The sequence below is a fragment of the Meles meles genome, chromosome 6, assembly GCF_922984935.1.
Source record: "Meles meles chromosome 6, mMelMel3.1 paternal haplotype, whole genome shotgun sequence".
In the NCBI taxonomy this organism is placed as follows: Eukaryota; Metazoa; Chordata; class Mammalia; order Carnivora; family Mustelidae; genus Meles; species Meles meles.
Window position 1 is genome coordinate 89130214 of NC_060071.1, and position 21497 is coordinate 89151710.

At 35.5% G+C, this 21497-nt stretch overlaps 1 protein-coding gene across 13 annotated transcripts in view; it reads right to left on the minus strand.

Annotated features, from left to right (window-relative positions):
• Positions 1-21497, minus strand: part of RALGAPA1 (Ral GTPase activating protein catalytic subunit alpha 1) — a 265994-nt gene that overhangs the window by 116557 nt on the left and 127940 nt on the right. For all 13 annotated transcript variants that reach the window (XM_046007925.1, XM_046007924.1, XM_046007923.1 and 10 more), the window contains 9 exons: positions 18410-18562; positions 16652-16845; positions 16313-16411; positions 15207-15362; positions 13696-13824; positions 8639-8764; positions 5710-5768; positions 4270-4378; positions 2566-2676 (listed from right to left, as the gene is read on the minus strand). In XM_046007925.1, the coding sequence (XP_045863881.1) occupies positions 2566-2676; positions 4270-4378; positions 5710-5768; positions 8639-8764; positions 13696-13824; positions 15207-15362; positions 16313-16411; positions 16652-16845; positions 18410-18562 (1136 nt within the window). The remainder of the gene's footprint in view (positions 1-2565; positions 2677-4269; positions 4379-5709; positions 5769-8638; positions 8765-13695; positions 13825-15206; positions 15363-16312; positions 16412-16651; positions 16846-18409; positions 18563-21497) is intronic.

The window sequence follows — 21497 nt, forward strand, 5'->3', positions numbered from 1 at the left end:
CAGAAGGAATGTACTTCAAGATAATAAAGGTCATTGGGACACCTGGGTGGTTTAGTGGGTTAAAGCCTCTGCCTTCAGCTCAGGTCATGATCTCAGGGTCCTGGGATTAAGCCCCACATCGGGCTCTCTGCTCAGCAGGGAGCCTGCTTCCTCCTCTCTCTCTGCCTGCCTCTCTGCCTACTTGTGATCTCTCTATCTCTCTCTGTCAAATAAATAAATAAAATATTAAAAAAAAAAAGATAATAAAGGTCATTGACAAACCAACAGCTAATATCATACTCAATGGCGAAAAGTGAAAAGTTTTTCCTCTAAGGTCAGGAGCAAGACAAGGATGCCCACAATTGCCATTTCTATTAAGCATAATACCTGAACTCCTAGCATAGCAATTAGGGAAGAAAAAGAATTAAAACGCATCCAAATCTGAAAAGAAGTAGTAAAATTATTTGTTTGCAAATGACATCATCTCATACTTAGGAAACTCTAAACATTCCACCAAAAAGTGTCAGAATTAATGAATGAATTCAGTCAAGTTTCAGGATTAAAAATTAATATACAGGGGCGCCTGGGTGGCTCAGTGGGTTAAAGCCTCTGCCTTTGGCTCAGGTCATGATCCCAGAGTCCTGGGATCGAGCCCCGCATCGGGCTCTCTGCTCCGCGGGGAGCCTGCTTCCTCCTCTCTCTCTGCCTGCCTCTCTGCCTACTTGTGATCTCTGTCTGTCAAATAAATAAATAAAATCTTTAAAAATTAATATACAAAAATCAGTTGCATTTCTATATACTACCAATGACCTGTCAGAAAAGAAATTAAGAAAGATATCCCATTTGCAGTAGCATTAAAATCAATGAAATACTTAGGAATAAATATAAACATGGAGGTAAAAGATCCATACATTGCCAACTATTAAAACACAGATGAATGAAATTGAAAACACAAATAAATGGAAAGATATTCCATGTTATAGATGGGAAGAATATTGTTTGATTGTTCATACCACCCATAGTGATCTGAAGGAAATCAGATCAGTATCTCTGCATACCATGTTCATTGCAGCATTATTCACAATAGCAAAGATACAGAAACAATGTAAATGTCCTTCAATGAATAAATGAATTAAAAAAAAATGTGTGTGTGTATATACACACAATGGAATATTATTATTCAGACATAAAAGAGAAATCCTGCCATTTGTGACAACATGGATGAACCTGAAGGGCATTACTATAAGTGAAATAAGCCAGACAGAGAAAGGCAAGTACTATATGTAACAAACTTGTATGTGGAATCTTAAAAAAAATAAAGAAGAATGCTGCTTTCATAGAAACAAAATAGAATAGTGGTGGCCAGCGACTGGGAGGAGAAGAGGGAAATGGTGAGCTATAGGTCAAAAGGTATACATTTTAAGTTATAACAACAATAAGTTCTAAGGATCTAATGTACAGCATGGTGACTATAGTTAATCATTTACTGAATATCTGGAAGTTGCTAAGAGCAGAGCTTAGGCATTCTCACCATAAACAAACAAACAACAGTTGACTATGTGAGGTAATGAATGTGTTAATTATCTTGTCCTTAGTAATCATTCCACAATTATCAAATCATAATGTTCTACATTTTAAATACATATAACATTTGTCAACTATTTCTCAATAAAGCTGGGGGGAAAAATAAGGAAATCCACTCTCAGGGTGCCTGGCTGGCTCAGTTGGTAGGACATGTGACTTTTTTTTTTTTTTTTTAAGATTTTATTCATTTATTTGACAGACAGAGATCACAAGTAGGCAGAGAGACAGGGGTAAGCAAGCTCCTTGCCAAGCAGAGAGCCTGATGCGGGACTCAATTCCAGGACCCTGAGATCATGACCTGAGCCAAAGGCAGAGGCTTTAACCCACTGAGTCATCCAGGCGCCCAGAACATGTGACTCTCAACCTTGGGGTTGTGAGTTTCAAGCCCCATTCTTAGTTTAAAAAAAAAAAAGGAGAGAGAGAGAGAGAGAAATAAAAAGAAATCTACTCTTGTCTTTCCAGACATTCTTGTGTGTGTGTGTGCGTGCACCTGTGTGTGTGTGTGTGTGTGTGTGTGTGTAGGTAAATATATGCTTTAAAAAAAAAAGACATTTTATAATGTGGCTTTTTTTTTTTTTTTTTTTTTTTTTAAAGATTTTATTTATTTATTTGACAGAGAGAGATCACAAGTAGACAGAGAGGCAGGCAGAGAGAGAGAGAGAGAGAGAGAGGGAAGCAGGCTTACTGCTGAGCAGAGAGCCCGATGCGGGACTCGATCCCAGGACCCTGAGATCATGACCTGAGCCGAAGGCAGCGGCTTAACCCACTGAGCCACCCAGGCGCCCTATAATGTGGCTTTTTAAATAAACATATATTCTGAATAGTATATGAATAAATTTGATATAAAAATATGAAATAAATTACTAAAGAAGGCAAAATATGCACATATGTTATTTGCTCTCAAAAATGTCTTAATCTCATTTTACTTTTTTATTGTACATGTTAAAATATATAGGAGTAAATGTATTATATTCAGGGTCATAATAAATGAGAAATACTTACTTGAATAATTTTCAAGGGAGAATCAGGCTGGTAAATCTGAAGTCTAGGTACGTAATGAACCAGCATGTGAAGCATGTTACAAGCTACATGGGCTACTGTTTTATTAGTAAACTATAAAAACAACAACAACAAAATATTCATTAATGCATTAGCTGCTGAAAAATTTTAAATTTCATACATGTTTCTTTTTGCGATTTTATGTTTATTAAAATATTAAGATAAATACACAGCTGCAAAGCAAAAATTCACAACACATCCTAAAACACAATTAACTTTATTTTTAATTTTGAGTGTCTGTCCCCATTAGTTTTTTTTTTTTTTTTTTCCATTTGGTCACTTTATTTATTCATTCAATTTACATTTCCCATTAGTTTTTTTTTCTTTATTTTTCTCTTACCTGGATTTTTGCAATAGCCTATAAACTGTCAATTTCCTTATCAATCATTTCCCCATTCCAATCTACTTACTTTCAAATTAATCTAAAGAACTGCATGGATACTGACATTCTCTACGCTTAAAGCTCTTGGATGACTCCTCAGTGGCATAAATTCAAACCTGTTATGTTTAACTCTCTATGACCAAGTCTCCCCCACATCTCCTCTTCCCAAAGTCTTCTCTATTTCTTAAGTCAAGTGATCTCAGCTTCCTCTGACCTCAATTAGCATATTATATGCACCCACTCATTTGGTTCTCTCAGCTTTCTGTTTTATTACTCTCATTTTAATCCTTTTCCGCCTCATATTATTAATCTCTTGAATCTAGTGTATACAATTGTATTTTATTCAGAGTGGTATCCCTCACTCTGACTAGCAAACCACCTCAAACATAGTACATACTCAGAAATATTTGTCAAGTAATATTTGTATGTTTTATGTTTAGAAGTCTATATAGAGGGGCGCCTGGGTGGCTCAGTGGGTTAAAGCCTCTGCCTTCGGCTCAGGTCATGATCCCAGGGTCCTGGGATCGAGCCCCACATGGGGCTCTCTGCTCCGCAGGGAGCCTGCTTCCTCCTCTCTCTCTGCCTGCCTCTCTGCCTAGTTGTGATTTCTCTCTGTCAAATAAATAAAATATTAAAAAAAAAAAAAAAAAGAAGTCTATATAGATACTGTATTACACGTTTGAAGACAAAAAAAATATCATGCATACTTTCACAAGCAAAAAATTTACTCAGACTCTCCAAGTAATTAGGTTATTATTTTTTAACAAATCTTATTCTGGTTACAAAGGGAGCATTTAAGTCTACGGCCATACCACCCTGAACGCGCCCGATCTCGTCTGATCTCGGAAGCTAAGCAGGGTCGGGCCTGGTTAGTACTTGGATGGGAGACAAAGGGAGCATTTAATTTGAATAATAAAGCCAAAACACTGAACAGCTCAAGAATTCAGAGGTATTAAGGATTAAAGAGTAGGTTACAAAAATATTGATTAGGAAAACATAACCCTACATATGTTGTTAAGTGACATAAAAAGTTGAGATAAAATAGGTTATTACTAGGATATCCCAAGTTCAAGAGAAGGCCCACCCTGAAGGAAAAAGTCAGGATCAAAGAAATAATGTAATATAAAATTAATGAACACATTTCTTACATGTTTTATTCTATAAGGACACAATATATAATTGACATTTGGAGAAAAACAGTCCTGCATTCTATACTATATTAATATATTTCATACATATTGGGATAGGTCTTTTTTTTTTTTTACCTTTAAGGAAACACAAATTACATTCAGAGCTTCCTTGATTTGAGGATGATGAGACTCATGGACTAGTTCTTCACAAATCCAAATACCTAAACTGCACAATGCTACACATCTGCGAAAAAGGCAACGAACAACGATATAAATAGAAGGAGATGAGCCATTAAATGAAATGAAACCATCACCAAAAGCACCACCACAACCAAAATACCCACAACCAACCAATCTAGAATGAACATGCACTGCTTAAGTGAATCAATCAATTTGTTACTCTGTATGTTAGCTCTTCCTAAGCGGGGTAAGTAGGAGGAAAGCAAATGACCCCAACTTAATGCCTGATTTTCAATCATAATTTATTACCAAGCCCACAAGTGGGGATTACACAGGATCTTTGTAACAAACACATATTAATAAACTGATATTGCCACAAAGCTTCCCAAATATGTAACCTGCTTTCAAAAAAAGAAAGTGATTTTACTGACAGCACAAAATGAACTTAAGCAAAAAAAAACCATGAAGCTGAGGGATAAGCCAAATATTACTTTCTTCCTTTTCCTTCCTTCCTTTTTTTTTTGTTTGTTTGTTTGTTTGTTTTAAGAGAAGAGGGGAAGCGCAGTGGAGATGGAGACAGAGAATCTTAAGCAGGTTCCATGCCCAGTACAGAGCCTGAGCAGGGGCTCAATTCTGCAACCCTGAGATCATGACCTGAGACAGAATCAAGCCTTGGATACTTAACTGACTGAGCCACCCAGGTGCCCTAAATATTATTTTCATAATTCTTAAATTTAACACAGCTAGCTACAAATTTGTTGTAAAACAAACTGGCAATACAAATAAAATTCATATACTTTATAAAGGGTTTCCAACAGGACAGAACTTGTAGAATTTTTTCTATTCCTTAACATCTTGTGAAACTTCATTTCCCCGTTTCAACTGAGTTTCAGCTTGAAGGGAGTTACTTGATGATCAGAATCAGTAAAAATTTCATCAGTGTATTCATGTATAAGCTTCTGATGAAGTACATACTGGTTCCCTCAACTCCTAAGAAAGTCAACTCCTTCTAGCATCATGGTATGCTTGGCATGCCCTGATACTGACATTCTTAAATTAAATTTTGTAGAATGTTAAGTTTCAGAATAATTCAATGCAGGAATATCTTTCTTCCTGAACACAGCAGATGAGAAATTCCTTCTTAATGCTAATAAATTATTTACTATTAAAACTACCAGGGGGACCTGGGTGGCTCAGTCGGTTAAAGCACCTCTCTTCAGCTCAGGTCATGATCTGGAGGTCCTAGGATCAAGCCCTTTGTCAGGTTCCCTGCTCAGTGGGGGCCCTGCTTCTCCTTCTCCTTCTCCTCCCAACTTGTGCCTTCTCTACCTGTCTCTCTCTCAAATAAATAAAATCTTTAAAAAAAAAAAAAAAGGGAGAGAGAATCTGGCCTACCGTGCAGGACCAGAGGGCTCATCTCTTGCCGAGCTTAATACAGTTTTGATTATGAGTTCCTAAAATAAAGGGGAAATATCAGTAATGATTAAGATTTCACTCATTCATTCATTCATTCAAATATTTATTTAATGGCCACTATGGGCCCAGGCACTGTGCCAGGTGCTAGAGATAAACAGTGAAATAAAACAATCTTTATTCTCACGTGCATACTTTGTTAATAGGGTCCAATATTATTCATAAAATTAGCTAAATTAAAAAAAAAAACACTAATATGGTCTGAATATTTGTGGCCCTCCCCCCAAATTCTTATGCTAAAATCCTAGCCTCAAAGATGATGGTATTAGCTGGTGCTTAGGTCATGCGGATGGAGCCCTTATGAAGGAGATTAATGCTCTTATAAAAGAGACTGCCAAAGAACTCCTTAGTTCCTTCCAGTTTGTGAAGACACAGTGAGAAGGTGCCAGCGATGAACCAGTGAGAGGACCTTCACCAGAATGCAACTCTGCTGGAGCCTTGATCTTGGACTTATTAGCCTCCAGAACTATGAGAAATAAATTTCTATTGTTCATAAGCGACCCAGTTGGTACTTCTTTTTTTTTTTTTTGGTAGTATTCTGTTATAGCAGCACAAAAAGACTAAAATAAATGATTTCTGAAATTTATAACCAAATATGTGTTTCAAAAAGAATCTTTTTTCCTGATTAAAAGATTAATAAAAATCTCACTATAAGAATTAAAACATTTACTTGCTTAAAAGTATGGGCATCTTTTCAAAACTCTGAGAAATATTTATTTAAAAGCAAGCCTCCTCTTTTTTTCATAATTTGTAAAATATTATAATGGTTGAGTTTATGGATAAGTACTAACTAATAGTTAAAATTATATAAATGAATAAAATATTCGAAAGAGAATAAAGGGAAAGCAATTATCTAGAGAGGATCTTATAGTAAGTTTATGTTTAGCAGGCAGAGAAAGAACACTAGTTTATTAAGGAGTCATAGAATATTCAGAGAAACAAGAAGTAAATCAAGATGGATCTGTGCAACATAAGTCAAAGTTGAAAAGACATAGGAAGGTCAGGAATATCAACATGGGTCAAATACCATAGTGGCTAACTAAGAAGAGGAAAACAAGAATGCCACTAGGCTTGATAATTAAGAATCTATTTGTTCCTTTTCTTTAAAAATCATTATTTCATTCATTCATTCATATATTCACAAAGCACTTATCAGTTACATAGACTGTAAGCTCCTTAGGAGGAATAACTTTCTACTTCTCTCTGCAAACTTAGCATCGAGCCCAGTGGCTGGTAATTAATAGGTACTTTGGACATATCTATTGTTTTAAGCTCAAGAGCTTTCTATGCAATAGATCCTGTCTTAAATGCTGGAAAGAAATGGATGGTTAAGATGCAGTACATATTCTCAAGAAGTTTATATTACAGGGAGGGAGGAAGACTAGTTAACAATTATTAACACAAGATGACATATACAAGGTTCTATGTGAACAAAGAGTTAAACTTTGGAAAATCATAGGAGACTTCACAAAAGGGTCTTAGGTAAACAGGATTTTGACAAATGATCAAGGTCAAAGACTAAGATTATTTGTGTTTGGGTGATTAAAAGAGACAAGAAGAGGAAAACAGGTCTACATAATAGATGTTTTAAGCAGAAAGAAATGCATTTTCAAAAGCACAAAATTGAAAAACAGCATGGTATGTTCCATGTGGCTATGTGGCTGCAGTTTAACATACACAGAGAGCTGGTTTCAGTGAAAATGTGAAAATTAAATATGACCACTATGGCATGTAATTTTCCCTTAAATCTTCAGTTTTCTGACTAAGAATAGAATAATCATCATTTTCTTGGGCTTTTTGCTTTCTTCATCAATATTAGAATTAGCTTTTATTTTGGAGATATCCCTTCCCCAAAGTTTGTTTTGATTTTTTAAATAATTTAAGGCATTACTATCTATACAATGGCCAGAAGACAATAAGGCCACTCTGAAAAGCAGATCATATGTAGTAGCTAGGCTAATCCCTAGAAACCTCAAAACTGCCTAAGCAAATTAAAACTATTACCTATCCCTGACCTCCAGGATCTTCTGAAAACAGAAGAAACCAAAGATACTACATCTCTGAAGCCCAAAACTCAATTTCTATAGTTTTTATTAACTGTTATTACATATTTGCACTGAGCTATACAATTTTATGTGTAAGTGAAATTCACTTGTTCAACACATGTTTCTAGAGTAGCAAATGCCAAACAGTATATTAAGCTCTGAGGATACAGCAGTAAATAAGACTTGTGTTATTTATTTGTCTGAAGCATAAATCAAACACTAAACAAGTAATTACATGTAATAAATGGCATAAAGAGAAATATGGGTGGTATGAAAGTATATACAGAAATCCAGTAAACTGAAAAAATTTCTTTTAGAGAAGGCAAAAGTTTAAAAAATAATTATAGCAGGAGCTATAATGCTTCAGGTACACAGATTCCCCACCCCAATTCCACAGTTTCCTACAGCAAAACAGAATATTCCATTACATTGTTGGATATATTCACATGTGGAAATTAGGAGACAGTCAAGTTTGCAGATTTATTGCCATCTCAATCTTAGATGCCTTAGAAGTAGCACAGTATCTGCCTCATAGGATATTTCAATAAATGTTCTGTGAGTCAATGAAAGAATCCTAAGATACTGATATATGAATGGATACAATAATGAGAAAATGTTTCCCAAGAAGTTATCAACACAAAAAAGACTATAATGCTAATGGACATTCCAGTCTTGTGTCCGAGGGGTATGACTGGTTAATGTTCTTTAACAATTATGTGGATTTCTAAAGGAGAAGAAAGAATACAAATTTTACCATACATTGTTACTATAAAATCATTTAAATGCTGAAAATTTTGATTTCCTACCTTAACATCTGTAAACTGAGACACAGCAATATCAGGAATGTTGGGATGGAGAGCAGGCAGCTCACAATATAAGTTAGGAAAGCAAACCAAAGATCCCAGAAGAACTTGTGCTTCCACTCTTGGTGCCTAGGTATCAGATTTTTTGAGAAAAAATATAAATACTTTCATTTTAAAGGCAACTCACACATCATAATATACCGTGTTATAACTAATGGGCAGATGACTCAATGTCACTAGATTGTATTTGTCACTAAGGATAAATAAAGTAACTAAGGATAAAAATAATAACTGTCTCTTCAAAAACAGGCACTAGTTTAAATGGTTTTTATAATATTATGCACATGAGAAAAGCACTGCCTATACTACTTACTAAATCCAGTCAGAATTTATACTTGGCCTTTCATCTTTTTTCCTTAGCTATATTAAGCCATTTCTGAAGTATCAACACTGAGCATTTCTTTATCTTCTTCTACCTTCTTGCGTGTCCACCAAACATCAATACCCACCTACTAATATATTTATTAACTAAAATACCTACAATACCAATTTATATGTTTAATAATACCTAACAAAAATGCTAAAACCAATCTGCTAAAAATACAATACTTCTATTCACATAAAACAATCTGTCTCTAAAAGGATTTCCTTATGTTTCTAAGTGTTATTATAGAGGCAGTGGAGTAGTACTTCATTATGATTATCAACAAAACAATATTTTTATTGTTTTAAAAAACATTTAAAAAAATAATCCAGATTTGCAGATAAAAGAACACCATAAAGAGGTTAGGGTAAGCTTATAGACACCATGCCAATTTAAAATTAGTTATAGGGGTCCTGGCTGGCTCAGCTGGTAGAGCACGTGACTCTCTTCATTTCAGGGTTGTAAATTCAAGCTCCAAGATGGGTGTTAAGATCACTTAGAAAAATAAAATCTTTAAATTAAAAAAAAAAATTAGCTATAAAAGTGAAACTGATAAAAACCAGCATTTTAAAAGAGATTAGCTAAGGATTTTTCTTTAAAGTTGGATAAGATAACTAAGAATGTTCAGGTATGTGGATATAATGGGAGCATACTGTAATGTGATTATAATTAAGAAAGGCAAAACCTAATCAATTATTTTATAATCTGTCTGGCAAGGGAAGAAACAAGCCGCCGATTAACAGAAGGAAGATGATGTGTATGGGATCTAAAACAGAATCCAAAGATGAAGATTGGAATGTGTACCTCCAACATCATCCAGAGGAAAAGACTAACCTTAACCTTATAGTAGAGGGATGGGGTGTCAGGTTTGATTCTTGCAACCATTTGTCTTCCTACGCAGTCTTTCTCAACAAGTGTTCCTCATATGTGGAACATATGACTATTTTTTAAATTTTTGCAAGTGTTCCTCATATGTGGAACATATGACTATTTTTTAAATTTTTGTTAAAATTTTTAACATTTTTTAAATGTTACAGAAGTAGCATCCTTTCTACATGCACAGGAGGTAAATTTAGTCACATAAAATGGATGCCTAAGGACACGAGGGCTTAATTCTCCTGCAGAATCTTGAGAAGTACAGGAAAAGTGCTAATTAGTCAATCTAGAATAATTGGCCTACTCAATAGTAATTGTTTTCATAGTAAATTGATAAAAAAAATTATAGTGGTTCGTATATCAGTCTCCTCTGAGGTCTACCAACTTGTGCCAGTATTGAAGAGATTGATAATCTATGTACACTAGTACTATAATAGCCTTGTAATTTATTTACCATCTTTACCTGCCTTCCATTTAATCTACTCCTAGATTAATACACTTATTATAATATTGCCAAAGCACAAATTCAATAATCTCTCTCCCTAATTTAAAACATTTAACTGTTTATCTAATATAGCATTATCATTTGATCCCTTACATTCAAGACCTTCCGAATATAGTCTAAGGCAGTGCTTCTCAATCTTCAATGTCCATACCAATTATTTGGAATACAGTTAAAATATGCATTCTGTTTTAGTAGGTCTGGGATGGGGTCTGAGACTCTGAATTTCTAACAAGCACCTAGATCATGCCAAATGTTTCTGGTGTGCAGACCACACTTTTTGTAGCTGGGATCTAAAGTACCTTTCTGTTCTTTCTGTCCGCTACTCCCTAGTTAGATTAACCTGCTTCAAGAAAAGATGGGAGTATTTGTCATTCCTAGAACACAGCTTACTCATGCCTGTTTCCCTCCTGGCATACCTTCCCTCATCAATATTTTCATATATAAAACTACTAATAATCTTTCAAGGACTATTCAAATATCTTTTCCACGAAATATTCCTGATGTCCCTATACAAATAAGATCTCTCCTTTGTTTGAATTACCAACTAATTTTATTAAACAAACTCTTATACTGCACATATACAAGTGTCCATAAAGTGTTCCAACCATGTTCCAAATGTTAATTAATTTAATCCTTATTAAAAAAAAATTTAATCCTTATAAAATTACACTATGAGGAAGGTTATCTCTATTTTATAAATGAAGAAACTGACACACACAGAAATTAACTAATCTGCACAAGGTCTCACATCTACTAAATGGCAGGGGTAGGATTTGAACCCTAGAGTTTGGCTCTAGACTCCATTTTTTAAAAAAATGATATTTATTTATTTATATTGAAAGAGAGCGAGAGAGAGGAAAGCGAGCACAAGCAGGGGGTAGGAGCAGGGGGAGAGGGAGAAGCAGACTCTCTTGTTTAGTATGGAGTTTAATGTGGAGCTCGATCCCAGGACCCTGAGATCATGACATGAGCTGAAGTCAGATATTTAACCAACTGAGCCACCCAGGTGCCCCTACACTCTGTGCTTTTTAACCATTATATTGAGCTCCTCTTATTGGTACTTATTTATTGCTCTACATTCTATAGTTAACAATTTTTAAAAAATGTATCTATATAACCATGGTACTGGAGGTATCAAGATGACTAAGATGCAATTACTGTTCTTACAGAACTGGAGAAACAGGGTTAACAACTAGGTATAAATACAGGTTCTTTCCTTATTTGAACATTTCCACTAGGTGAATGCATCCAGTTTCATGGCCTTCAGTAACATGTAAAAAGCTAATGTCTCCCAGCTTTCCATTTCAGTCCTTATATCTCCTTTGAGCTCCTGCCTTGTACATGCAATAGCCCTCCTGACATCTCACTGATCTCTACTAGGCAGCTTACTATCCTCCAAATAGAGAGAATTCCTTCTCATTCACTGCTGTTCTTTTACATAGCTTGTAAGTGAAATAATGTATATTAAACAGCTTTCTAAGTTACAAAATGATGGTCAAGTATGACTGATTATTCTTTCCCCAAAATTCTTAGTTTATTCTAGTAGATTTTTAATTAATTGTTATTTCTCATTTTCACTTTGCACCAGAGTGATCCTTCTCAAGGAGAAATTTGATCATGTCACTCCTTGTGTAAAATCCCTCAATGCTTAGTCATTCTTTCCTTGGGGATGAAATCTAAACTCTTTAGCATTGTAGGAGAGGATGTGGAGAAAGGGGAACCCTCCTCCACTGTTGGTGGGAATGCAAGCTGGTCCAACCACTCTGGAAAACAGCATGGAGGTTCCTCAAAATGTTGAAAATAGAACTACCCTATGACCCAGCAATTGCACTACTGGGTATTTACCCTAAAGATACAAACATAGTGATCCGAAGGGGCACGTGTACCCGAATGTTTATAGCAGCAATGTCTACAATAGCCAGACTATGGAAAGAACCTAGATGTCCATCAACAGATGAATGGATAAAGAAGATGTGGTATATATACACAATGGAATACTATGCAGCCATCAAAAGAAATGAAATCTTGCCATTTGCGACGACGTGGATGGAACTAGAGCGTATCATGCTTAGTGAAATAAGTCAATCGGAGAAAGACAACTATCATATGATCTCCCTGATATGAGGACATGGAGAAGCAACATGGGGGGGTAGGGGGATAGGAGAAGAATAAATGAAACAAGATGGGATTGGGAGGGAGACAAACCATAAATGACTCTTAATCTCACAAAACAAACTGGGGGTTGCTGGGGGGAGGTGGGATTGGGAGAGGGGGAGCGGGCTATGGACATTGGGGAGGGGAGGTGAACCATAAGAGACTATGGACTCTGAAAAACAACCTGAGGGTTTTGAAGGGTCAGGGGTGGGAGGTTGGGGGAACAGGTGGTGGGTGATGGGGAGGGCACGTTTTGCATGGAGCACTGGGTGTTGTGCAAAAAGAATGAATACTGTTACGCTGAAAAAAAAATAATAAATAATATTAGTATATTAAAAAAAAAAAACAAAAAAACAAAAAAAAAACAAAAAAAAAAAAAAACAAAACTCTTTAGCATTGTAAACCAGCTACTGTCTTCATCTTTAGTTTATCTCATACTTAAATATGAGCAGGTTCCAATTATAGTGAGTTACCTGGGATTGTCTCACAGCTCCGTACCTATTATAAAAATCCTCACATGCTGTTTCAGAGTTTAGAGTTTCCTCCTAGGGCACACTTTCGAATTATCTCACTTCTGGTCCATCTCTTTTGCTATGGCCCATTGTCCTCTCTTTAGTTTCTTCCCTCCCTCTACTTGATTCCTTAGATTTCTCAATTTTAAATTTTGTTTTGCTTATCAGATTTAATCCATTTTTATAGCTCATGTGTCAATTTTTCAATTTTAGTACTTTCTTGTGTTTCAAAATTTACATTAAAAAAAGTAACTTCGGGGCACCTGGGTGGCTCAGTGGGTTAAGCGTCTGCTTTTGGCTCAGGTCATGATCTCAGGGTCCTGGGATCGAGCCCCGCATCGGGCTCTCTGCTCGGCGGGGAGCCTGCTTCCTCCACTCTCTCTCTCTGCCTGCCTGTCTGCCTGCTTGCAATCTGTCTAATAAATAAATAAAAATTTAAAAAAAAAAGGAACTTCAATTAAACTGTAAATTTTCCTAAACATCAGCTTGTTAACCTTATTAACAAGGGCTCCTTCTTTGTTGCTTTGTGAGCTGAGTCCTGTTTAACTACAGTCTGTTATATTATGAAGAACAGGAAATAAAAACTTACATTGAGAAAAGCTGAAGAAGCCACTCTACCAGCTGCTACAATAAAATCCATAATAAGCATTGTGGCACCAGGCAAACCAAGTGAAAAAAACTGAGGTGAGCAGTGCTTGATGATTGTATTGACAATATCCTTAGGAGTAAGCAAAGAAGGGAAAAGAATATCATAAATTAATCTTGGGTATCAGCTAATCAATATCCTTAAAAATAGGTAACATATGAAACAATAAAACAGGCAATTACTATTCACTGCTTAGCTGGAAAGACAGTTAATTCTTCTAATTAATCCATGCTTAATATTATATTCTGCCAAAGGAAAGTAAACTTAAAACATTTATTTAACTGACATCAATATAGCATTTTTTTTTTTTTTTTTTTTTTTTGCACAAGAGCAAGCTGGACAGCTCTTTGCTTCAGAGGACTGAAAATATAAGACCCACGTATCATGAAACTGAACTGCAGAGTGGCTGCTTCTCTCATCTACTCGCTTCCATGTGAGATCTCTGATCTCTAAAGCTGCATGACCTATTATGTGACAACTGCAGGGATTCTCTTTATTAGATAAACTGAAGCCCTTTGATGACAAGTATCTAGTCTCAGAAATACAGACCTAGGCATTTTTGGGGGAGCATTCTTAACTTGGTTATTCATTCACTTTGCCTTTGGAATTCAACATGAGGATGCAGTGTTTTACGCTGCCTTAATCTGATTTATCCTAAACAAAAGGTTTCTCTGTCAAGTAATTAAAGGTGTCATTTTGTTTGAGACATGTTTATAAGGCAGAACACTGTAAGTAACCACTTCAAATTAATGCAAGAAATATTTTCATTTTTTGGGAAGAGAGATATAATTACCTCTTTCAAAATTAGTTTAATGCTCTTTAAATGAACTGCAAGTGAAATTTAGGCCCATCATGATTAAAATGTTTCATTACCATGACTTATAACCTCCCATAGGTTTTTTTTTTAGTTTTATGGCCAGGATCAAAATCCCTGAAGTAATGTTCTGGAGTAATATTTATGACTGGCTAATGCAATGATTGCATTGATAAGAATGCCAAGTCAACAGAACTGTCACTATACTAATACAATCTATGGAAAAAAGAAAACATGATGTGCTAACCCTTAGAGTAGAAAAAACCTCTGACTGTTGCATGACTAGATGAGCAAATCCATATGCCTCAAGAGCCAATTATTAAGTAACAATTACAAAAGGCCCAAGAATAAGTACATTAGGACATTAAAGAAACGTGTCAGTCTAAGCAAAAGATGGCCTAATATCTGCAAAATAGCAAACAAGTTGTTAGAGGAAAGATACATTTAATAAACAAGTTGATCACCTAACTATAATAGCTTTTCAACTATGTTTCAAAAAAAAAAGTAGGTTACAAAATGGAAGAAACTTGTAAATAAAATGACTACATAAAAGAGCATTTTTAGTTCTACACCTTAAGAGTTAAAAATCAAGAATCAAAGATAAATTTATAAAGCAACTGGTTAGAAAGTATATATTTACCTGATCAATATGAAGTAATCCACAATGCATTATATTGTAGAAATGTGTTAGGAAATCTCTGTTTGGAGAAACATCTTGTCTTCTTTTCATTGTATTACAGATAAGTTTGTAAGCATGTAATTTACCTTGTTTATATTTATCAGTCAACATGGTTGCCTACAATTTAAAAATGTTGGTCTTCATATTCAAAAACAAATACTGTTAAATTGAATAAAGCAAGCAATATATTTATTTTCATTTATTTCTATGTTGGCCCAATTTCTTAATGAATCAATTATTGGGATTACTGAAACTACTGCAACTATTAACATGAAACATAGGTATAAATAACCACATACTGTTTCATTTAGGAAAATGCACCAAACATATCAAATAATACTCAAAAGAATTAAATCTTTTTTGAAATATTTTATTTGTGAGAGAGAGAGCGCGCGCACGCACAAGCAGGCAGAGTGGCAGGCAGAGACAGAGAGAGAAGCAAGCTCCCTGCCGAGCAAGAAGCCCAATGAGGGACTCGATCCCAGGACCCTGGGATCGTGACCTGAGCCGAAGGCAGCAGCTTAACCAACTGAGCCACCCAGGCTTCCCAAATCTTTTTTTTTTTTTTTTTAATATTTTATTTATTTATTTGACACAGAGAGCAAGAGAGCACAAGCGGAAGAGCTGTAGAGGAAGAGGGAGAAGCCAGCTCCGCTGAGCAGGGAGTGTGATGGGAGGCTCAATCCCAGGATCTTGGGATCATGACCCAAGACAAAGGCAGATACTTAACTGACTGAGACACCCAGGTGACCCAAGAATTGAATCTTTAAAAATACAGAGCACATTCTGACACAAATTTGAGATCTACACTTCACTTAAATATAATAAAAACATAATTTTCTACATTCATTTTTGTTTTATTAAATAAAATGCATTTATTTATGCACACCTGCATAATAATTTTGCTGTGCCCATTCTCCTCTTATATAACCCCCAATGACTAGTTAAAAACTAAGTGTTCTAGAAGACTATATAAAACCTAAAAAATCTATCAAATGTTTAAAACTGATTACATATATATTTACTAAATGAACCTTTTAAATTAACGTTGTATATCTTAAGCTTACCTTGAAAAGCCAAGGCGTAAGAATTCTCAGTGGAGGAATCAAAACTGGTGGTGAAGGGGAGGTCAGGTTATCAGTTGAAATGCCAAGGTTATCTCTAATCTGTAATTTTCAAATAAAATGCAACACACCTATAAAAGTGTTCTTCCAGTTTGTTTTATCTTAAACTTAAGTTTAATTCCAGTTCCTATCATTATGTATTTAAACATGGTTAAGTGACTTCACCTTGCTAGGAACCAGTTTATAGCAAGGCGGAGTGGTGGGTGGCAATGAGATCTAAGGCTTCCTAACTTTTCTTTCTTTCTCCTATTTTTTTCATTTATTTATTTATTTATTTATTACCTTAGCTAGATTTTGCCAAAGTTCACAGAGGTAATCAAAAACTTGAGCATGTATTTCAGGATCCATAATAGCATTGACATCTCCCAAAATGCCTAGCATTCTTCGCCACATTACAGTAGCAACATCAGCATGCCATCCTGTGAGTGTACCCCCTGCCATCACACTACAACATTCAGATGGAAATTCACTGATTTCTGTAGAAAAAATACACTAGTGTGAGTAATTTTTCTAAAGAATTGATCACAAAACAGAAAGGAGTCAAAATAATAAACTTAAATATCTACAAAAGTGAATTTTTTAAAATGTCATTAAGCATTAGTGTTATTTTTTCCTGATAAAATCAACCAGTTCATAATTCCTTATTATGGCAGTAATTACTTATTCATTACCACCTGTACTAAGATTTACCTAAGGAGGAAATGATGCAGATACCAGACAAATTTATTATAGTTGATATAAAGATCATATTTATAAGTACATAATCTCTCTTTCATCATATGGTTACTTCAGGTTATAGCACCAATTAATAGAAAATCTCAGGCTGAAGGCAGTTCCTATGGGAAGTCTTCATAAGCCTAGTTTCTTTGTACTTAAAACTTCCAAAGAAATGTATTTCACAATTAAGTCAAGCCTAGCATTAAAAGGGATATGATAATGACATGGGAAAATTAACATTTTTACTAAAACTTAAACATAATTTAAAATTTCTATAGCTACATTTCTTTTGCGTAATAAAATTGGCAAGATTATATATAAGAAATATAGGTAACCTTGGATCCTAGTCTCATTTCTGTCATTAATTATGTGATGTTGTACAAATTACTTAATTTGTCAGAGAGAGAGAGAGAGAGTACACAAGCAGGCAGAGTGGCAGGCAGAGGCAGAGAGAGAAGCAGGCTCCCTGTCGAGCAAGAAGCCCAATGAGGGACTCGATCCCAGGACCCTGGGATCATGACCTGAGCCGAAGGCAGCAGCTTAACTGACTGAGCCACCCAGGCTTCCCAAATCTTTTTTTTTTTTTAATATTTTATTTATTTATTTGACAGAGCAAGAGAGCACAAGTGAGCACAAGAGATCACAATTCCTACGGCTACACTTCCTCACTGTAAAACAGATGGTTTAGCTAGACATCACTATAGGTCTCCTCTAGCTTAAAAAACATCCATCGGGGCACCTGGGTGGCTCAGTTCTTAAGCATCTGCCTTAGGCTCAGGTCGTGATCCCAGCATCGTGGGATCAAGCCCCATATTGGGCTCCCTGCTCAGTGGGGAGCCTGCTTCTCCTTCTCCAGCTCCCCTGTGCTTGTGTTCCCTCTCTTGCTGTGTCTCTCTGTCATAAATAAATTAAATTAAAAAAAAAAAACCATTACCCTATTCAGTGTATATAATAATGGAAAAGGCAAAATAATTACCAAGTTGGTAAGGATTATTCCTACTTGATAAGATCTCAGTGTCTCATAATTTCTAAGTTCATTCTAACTATATGTAAGTGCTTTACCTCTAATGTTTGACTTTTTCCTCTTTCCACATAAAAATGTATAACTGACTGTATTATAAAAAAGTTATAATTGTCTCTCATGATAATAAAAAGTAAGAGTCTGGTGTACTACAGAACCTGCATAATATAGTGATAAATCAACTGATTTGTCTCTTACTTATCCCTCTCAAAAACAAAATTTTAAATAATTTAAATAATAAGATCTCCTAATGTTAATGCCCTGAAAGGAAAAATGGCAAATATCTAATTTCCAAATATTGCCTAGATCATCTGGAGTCTGAAGAACAGAATGGTGGAGCTTCTCATCAAGCTGCAGATCTTTCTGTTCCATGTGATCTATATTCAGTGTGGAAGGAGACGGTGTCTGTGACCTGGATCCCAGAGCTGAATGGACTGGAGAAGCACTTTCTGAACCTGTAAAGACAATTTAATAAAAATTACAATAAAGAGAATATTCAACACCCTCTACCTAAGATGTAATGCTTAAGACCCCAATAAAGCACAATTGAACTGCATCAAAGTATATAACAGGTTACAAGTTGGCCAAAGAGGTAAATAAAATAAAAATATAGTACAAGATTTTATATCTAGGGGTCTCATTTGATTTCTTCCATGGGACTCATATGGAATTAGAACTGGACATACCAGTTCATAGAAGCCATCAGTGAGAGTGAGAATGTCTACTCCCATTCCTGGTCCAGCTACAGAAACTCTAGGACCCACTGCTACTCTATTTCACTAACTTCAGACTTGGAGCAATTCAGAAGAGGAACTTGCTCACTGTGGCTCTATGTGTTACTATCATTACTGCCCTGGTGTACAATGGTCCCTGGTGGTCCCCAGTCTTCAGTCTCTCCCCCACCACACAGACACACACACGCCACACATACACATTCCTTTCTTCCCAATCCATTTTTCGTAAGGCAGCAAAAAAATCTAAAAATCTAATCTGATAGCACTCCCACATTTAAAATCTTTCTACAGATTTTATGCCTTTTTACTGGACACAGCATAAGCGCAAACTTTTTAGTGTGTGGTTTTCCATTCTTCCTGCAACTTTCTTACAGCTCCGTAATTCCCCTAGTATTTTTAAGTTCTAGTCATAGAAAGTAAACTGCTGGTATTTATCAGAATATGTGGCATACCTCTGGCCTTTTCTACATATTTTTCCCTTTGTATGGAGCCCTTATCCTGTTCCTATAGGTCTGGTTAACTTTTTATTTTCCAGGTTTCACCTTAGACACCCCTTCCTGAGAAGCCTACCCCATGTTGACATATCCGGGGTAAATAAGTAATCTCTGCTCTTTGCACTTGTTCCTCACCATTATATCACTTACCACACTGACCTGAAACTATTCAGTTTTAAATATCTTCACTAGTGCATATACTCTGTAAGAACAGGGATTGTATCTGTGGTCACATACTGACGTACTGCCAGTGCATAGTATGGTGTCTGGCAAATAGCAGAAACTCCTGTTAATTTAAATAATGTATACTATAAACTAATACCATATGAACAATTTGTGGTGGTTGTATGGGAGTGCTCCTAGTACCAAGCAAGCCCCTCAAATATTAGGTCTTTTTAAAAGAAAATCAACAAAGAAAAGATTGGGCTTAAATGACGCATTAGACCAGATGGACTGAACTGGTATGTACAGAACAGTCCATCCAAAGCAGCAAAATACATACTCTTCTCAAATACAAATGGAACATTCTCTAGGAAAGATCACATATTAGGTCACACAAATCTCAATAAATTAAGCACACTGAAATCTTATCAAGCATCTTTTCTGACCATAAGAGTATGAAGCTAGAAATCAACTACCAGAAGAAAACTGGAAAAACTACAAATACGTGGAGACTAAACATGTTACTAAATAACTACAGGGTGAATGGAAACTTAAAGGAGAAAAAATACCTAGAAATAAATGAAAACAGAAATATAACATACCAAAAACTATGGAATGCAGCAAAAATGGTTCTAAGAGGGAATTTCATAGCAATATAGGCCTGACTCAAGAAAAGAGAAATCTCAAATAAACAATTTAACTTCCCACCTAGGAAAATTAGGGGGAAAAAAAAAAAGAACAAAGCACAAAGCCCAAAGTTAGTAGAAGGAAAGAAATAATAAAGATCAGAGCAGGAATTAATAAAATAGAGACTAAAAAGACAATAAAGGAAATGAATGAAACTAAAGAGGAAGGAAAACTTCCAAACTCATTTTACAAGGCCAGTGTTACCCTCATACCAAAACTAGGCAAGGACACCACAAAAGAAAATTAGAGGCCAATACCCCTAATGAACATAGATGCAAAAATCCTCAACAAAATATTAGCAAACTGAGTTCAACAACACAGAAAAACAATCATACACCATGCTCAAGCAGGATTTATTCCAGGGAGACAAAGTTGGTTCAACATCTACAAATCAACCAATATGCTAACACCATATTAACAAAAGTTAAGATAAAAATCATATGGTTGGGCGCCTGGGTGGCTCAGTGGGTTAAGCCGCTGCCTTCGGCTCAGGTCATGATCTCAGGGTCCTGGGATCGAGTCCCGCATCGGGCTCTCTGCTCAGCAGCGAGCCTGCTTCCCTCTCTCTCTCTCTGCCTGCCTCTCTGTCTACTTGTGATCTCTCTCTGTCAAATAAATAAATAAATAAATAAATAAATAAATAATCTTTATAAAAAAAAAATCATATGGTTATTTCACCAGATACAGAAAGTATTTGGCAAAATTCAATACCCATTAATGATAAAAGTCTCAACATACTGGGTATAATGGGAATGCACCTCAATATAATAATAAAGGCCATATATGACAAACCAGCATCTAATATCATATTCAATGGTGAAATGTGAAAACTTGCCCACTATCCCCACTTTTATTCAACATAGTATTAGAAATCCTACCTGTAGCAATTAGTTAAGCAAAACAAATAAGAGGTACACAAATTGGAAAGGAAGACTTAAACTGTTACTATATGCCAATCACGATACTATATATAGAAAACCCTGAAGATTCCATCAAAAAACTGTCAGAATAAATGAATTCAGTAAAATTGTAGGATATAAAATTAATATGTAAAAACTCTGCTGTGTTTCTGAACCGTAATAATGAGCTACAAACAATCCCATTTATAATCACATCAAAAAGAATAAAATACCTAGGAATAAATTTAACTAAGGAGGTGAATAACCTATATAGTGAAAACTAGGAGACGCTGATGAAAGAAACTAAAGAAGACACAAATAAATGGAAAGATATGCCATGCTCATGAGTTGGAAGTACTGATATTGTTAAAATGTCCATACCACCCAAAACAATGTACAGATTCAATGCAATCC